The following is a 5,045-nucleotide window of genomic DNA, read 5'->3' on the forward strand; positions in this document are numbered from 1 at the left end:
AAGTAAACGATATCTACCCCTACTCCTGCATCCAGGTGTTTTGTAACCTGGTCATAAAAAGAGACTAGATTAGTCAGGCATGATCTACCTGCTACGAACCTGCTGTGCGCTGCCCCCCACCTGTACTGCAGGGCTGGGGGGCACTGCGTGTGAACGGGTGGGGAGCCAGTGGAAGCATAGGGCCTGCACTGGTGTCCTGGAGCCAGTGCTGGTGGGACCCAGAGCAGGGTGGCAGAAGCACAGGGTCCCAACTGGCAGGGGTTCTACGGAGCCGGGCCAGCTCCCTACTCCCTGCTGGTGCAGCCTAGCCCACCACGGACCCCTGCCAGCCTGCACCCCGCTTTGAGCCCCACTGGTGGTGGCCCTGGGACATTGGTCCCAAGATGGTGACCAGGGGGCAGGGCTACCCATGCGGCCCTCAAAAGCCTGCCAGAACTGGGGGAGCGGCCCTCTGCTCAAAATAATTGCCCGCCCCTGCTCTGAGGCAATAACTCTATTTTTAATTTTGTGTATTTACAAATAGCTAAACAGAGATTTATAGGGCCAGGTTCTCTGCTGACTTATAGGTATTCTTCCATTAATACCACAGTTAGTTGTACCATTTAGAAACTGGTATATAATTTGGCTTACAGTGATGTGACCAAAGGAGTCAAGGCACAGTTCTGGTTAGAACTCAAACTTTTGGATTCTACTGCATGGTTACACAGTCCACTAAATGGCAATTACAGGGTTTTTAGAAAACCTCACTAAAAACTTTCTGTCTTTAGGTCTTCCTTTAAAATTTCTGAAAAAAAACTTCATTTTTTTGGGGGGGAAGGGGCAGAGACAGGGAAAAGTCTGTTGTATTTATCAATCTTAGACATCACGGGTGTCAAAGACCCAGCCATAGCACTCTATCATTTGGCTTGAGGTGCTGCCCTTGGGTCTCAGACTGGACCTTCATGTCATATGCAGCATGTCCTGGACCAGCCTGCATACAAAATGTAGTCACACTGGTTCCAGACCTCACCCTGGGTTGCTGCATATGTTGCCTGGGGCTGGTCTGGCAAGTGCTGCACACTGCATGCAGTATACAGAGCCAATCAAGAGCATTTACTAGATTGCTTCCTGGCCTTTTGGGTCATATCAAGTGTAGGGGGCATCTGAATCCCAAGACATCTGGGCTTTGGCCTGGCACATAGGATGCGTTCCAATGGATTTGGGAGTATCTGAAGTCCCAAGGGTGAGAGTCTGGGATGGAGGAGACTCACTAGTTGTAGCGCCGTACATGGCATTTAAACAATTGAGTTCTGCCTGCTCAATCAATATGGTTTTTAGAACAATTGAGTTCTGCCCAGTCAATATGATTTAGAACAGATTTGGCTGATTTGACCTGGAACACAAATCTATATCTCTCCATCTCTCTATAGATATATATATAAAAATAAATAAAAATAAAGGGCTGGTATGCAAGGTCAGTCTTTGCACCCGAACTGGCCAGTGGACCAGCTCCAAATCACTTATCTTCCTCACGGGCCCTGATGAGTTTGATAAGTCACAAATCATAATGAGTTATAAAATTCAACCTGCCTTAAAGGAAAAACATATTACATGCCAGTAGCCTTTAATCCTGTAATTGGATTACTGCAGATTGGAACTCAATCCAACCAAATCTTACTTAGGTAGTTACATCTTGTCATCAGGACTATTTAATAAGTGAGCTTTCCTCACCTATAGAGACTTAAAAAGTAGGTCTATTGCAAAAATGAAGTTCATCTAATACATTATTACAGTGTAGAAAAAATTAAAATGCACAAAGCAAGTTTTTTGTTATACACAGGTTTTCTACAATTTTCAACAATAACAATATGTTATTCAGAGATAAGAAGCAAGAATTCTCAAGGGCAATATTTTTTATTGAACCAACTGCATATTTGGAGATAACATATTCACACAAAAGTAAATCTAAATGATTTATTATGGCCTTGATCCAACAGTGCATTTAGCCACATGGACTTAAGGTTAAGCATGTCAATAATTTCACTAGAGTAAGTTGGACTTCTTATGTACTTTGAGTTGAGTGCATGAGTACTCTGCTGAACTGAGACCTGAATAAAACTGGCAGCCTCTTTCACTTCTCTATATATCAAATACAATCAAAGCTACAAAGAGTGAAAATAATATTGAAAAAAACACCATGCATGCCCTTTCATCAGGGCATTCAAGATCTTAGTATAATTAAGCAATGCGAATACCTTGCCTGGACAATTACATAGGACAGGGGTTGTCAACCAGGGGTACTTGGGAAGGCCTCAGGGGGTATGCAGCAGCAGTGCAGAAAAGCAGGGACACTTCCGCTTTCACTGCCGGCACTTCTGGTTTCACCTCTGTGCATGGGGGACGCCCATGCTCATCGATTGGCCGCTGAGGAATGCCGCACCCCCAACTTGTCCACTGGCCGGGGCATTCCCTACACCAACCAAAAAAGGTTGAAAACCTTTCCTGATATAGGAAACAAACTTCAGGCAGCCTCAGCTGGCTAGTGCTACTATATTTCTTCCAGTCCATTTATTTTATCTCACTAAATATGGCAATGCTTCCTTAGTATCTGGGGTGTGGGTTGTAGCCATGTTGGTCTAAGGACATAGGCAGACAAGGTTCTTTGGGTAAATCCAATATCTTTTATTAGACCAACTCAGATAGTTGGAAAGTTTCTTCTTAGCAAGCTTTCGGGTACAAACGGCCTTCATCAGGCTGGAGAAACATCTGCAGATGGTCTGTGCTCTTCCTGGATGGAGTGTATCTGTGCATTCACAGACATGAAAGAATTTTCTGGAAGGAGGGAAGTGCAGCTATGTTAATTTTACAGAACAGTGAATAAATGGTTAATGCAGGGATTAAATGACTTCACAGGATTATGCAGAAAGTCTGTGGTTGATTCTAGTAGTAGAAGTCCCATCTCCTAAGTGCCAGTCTAGTGCCTTAACCCCCAAACTCTTCTCCAGGATTAAAAGTCCTTCAGGAAAAAATATGTAATTGTTTTATCATCTGTCTTTATTATTACTGTTTTTCTTTACTAAGACTGAAAGACTGTATATTTCAGACCAGAAAAGAGAGAACTAAATTATAGGCAAATCAAAACTTATTTCATAAAAGGAATTAAAAGAAACATTTTATAACCTGTAATAAACTCTGGGTTCCTAAAGTTTTTAAATCACTTTCTGATCAATGTAATAGGGAGCCAGAGGGCTCCTTTAAGAAAAGCTGCAGTAATCTAGGCTATCTTGGGGTAGGCAGGTAGCCAAAACACAGGCTAACTGCTAAGAAACTAGGCACCAATCATCAGGCAGTCACAAAGCTACACAGATGAAGGCTGCTCTGGGGAGTAACATCCCAGCAGAACTGCTGATCTGTAAGCTGCCTAACAGGGCAGGTCCATAGGCAACTCCAAAAGCCCAGAGCTGCAGGCAGCTGAGCTAAGCCCCAAGAGGCAAAACAGGGTGGCCCATAGCAAGGAGCTACCCTGGCAAACTAAGCCTAATCAGAGACATTGGGAGGAGCAGGGATGGGAGGGCCTGAGGAGCATCATGACCAGAAAGGCAGGGTTGAGGCAGCATAAGGCCAGGCCTGAAGCTAGGGAGGAGGTTGGCCCTGCAGACTGCTGGGGAAGGAGCTCTACACTGAGATGGTAGCAGGAGTGATGGACTGAGAGCCCACTGCTGCAAGGACTTCACTCAAGGAAGAGATGCTGTTCTAAGATGGCTGTGGCCAGAGGAACTGACTGAGCTCCTACTACAAGGAAAGACTGCGCAGAAGGGACTGAGGACTTGTAAGGAGCTACACCCAGGACATGACAGGATTTCATGATACAGCCAGCAGGCTTGGAGCTTGGGTTGAGGCTAGTATGCCTTTCTTTATTTTGTTATAGTTTAGATGGGTGGTTTGAAGGCCTCATTAGTGCCCAAAGGGCAAGCAACTACTTCAACCCTTGCCAGGATTAAAAGACAGGTGAGTATTGCCCTAGACAGGTGAGAACCAGAGATGTATAAACCAGGGACAGCAAGAACCAGTCAGGGGACCCATAGCCCAGGAGGCTTGAGATCAACCCAGAAGAGCAGAGACCAGGAGCCAGGGGCCCAGTGGCCGAGAAGGTTTATTTCTAGGGCCCAGGGGCCCAGAAACAGAGATACAAGGGCCAAAGGCCCAAGATACTGACACCTGACAGAGCTGGAAGTCCAGGACAGTGTGCCTTGCCTAAGGGACCAGTGAAAGCAGAGGGGTGGAGACCGAGGCCCCAACAAGGCAGTAAAGACCTGAGGTGGCTCAATGACATTGAGGACAAAAGTCCAACTAGAGTAAGGATGCTTAACAACTGCAAGGCATGGGCAAAGCTGTAGGGAAGGTTGGAGGCTGTGAACAGCCCATAAGGCAGTGGGTGCCCTGAGACACATACAGACCAGACGGGCCCATCTACTAACTAGGGGTGCACAGATCAGGATTTTTTTGCCTGACACCGATGGCCGATTATCAACCAGTCTTATTGGGTGATACCAATCTGATAGCCCAGCAGCATGGAAAGCAGTGTCCGGCTGGTAAGTCTGGGGGGTGAAAGGGCATGGGAGAGGGAAGGAGCATGGAGTGGGGGGCAGATCAAGGCCCCCACGGTGAGGGAGAGAGTGGGGTAGGGGCTGAGGCAAGAGCAGGTACTGCCCAGCCAGGTTGGTGAATGCGCACCCACTGGCAGTGGGGTAGAGCCACATCAGTCAGTTAACCCAGGGCATGTAAGGGAAGAAGCAGGGAGCGGGGGTGGCTCCTCATCATTTTGTGCACCCCTGGGAGAGGCATAAGGGGCATGTGCCCCTCAGATCTGTGCACAGTGCAAGGGCAGGGTGCAGGCCAGGGGCTGCACTGGCCTCTTCCTGGTGGAGAAGCTAGGCAAGGGCCAAGGCCAGGGCTGCACTCAGGGCAGGGGGGCAGGGCAGGGGCACTGGGAGGGGTGACTATGGGGAATTCTGGGGTGGCTTTAGCTGATCCTGTAGCCTCCCCTCCCAGCACTGCCTCCACCT

The 5,045-nt window shown here is 47.5% G+C and overlaps 1 protein-coding gene across 2 annotated transcripts in view; it reads right to left on the reverse strand.

Moving 5' to 3' along the window:
* CRADD (CASP2 and RIPK1 domain containing adaptor with death domain) overlaps positions 1 to 5,045 on the reverse strand; it is a 107,842-nt gene that overhangs the window by 95,004 nt on the left and 7,793 nt on the right. The window contains exon 4 of one of the 2 annotated variants that reach the window (XM_019545239.1): positions 2,647 to 2,811. The exons of the other annotated variant lie outside the window; for it this stretch is intronic. Within the exon in view, the coding sequence (XP_019400784.1) occupies positions 2,729 to 2,811 (83 nt within the window). The 3' untranslated portion in view covers positions 2,647 to 2,728. Of the gene's footprint in view, positions 1 to 2,646; positions 2,812 to 5,045 lie in introns of those variants that run through there. 2 annotated transcript variants of the gene reach the window in all.

This window comes from Crocodylus porosus, unplaced genomic scaffold (genome assembly GCF_001723895.1).
Source record: "Crocodylus porosus isolate Cpor-Errol unplaced genomic scaffold, CroPor_comp1, whole genome shotgun sequence".
NCBI lineage: Eukaryota > Metazoa > Chordata > Crocodylia > Crocodylidae > Crocodylus > Crocodylus porosus.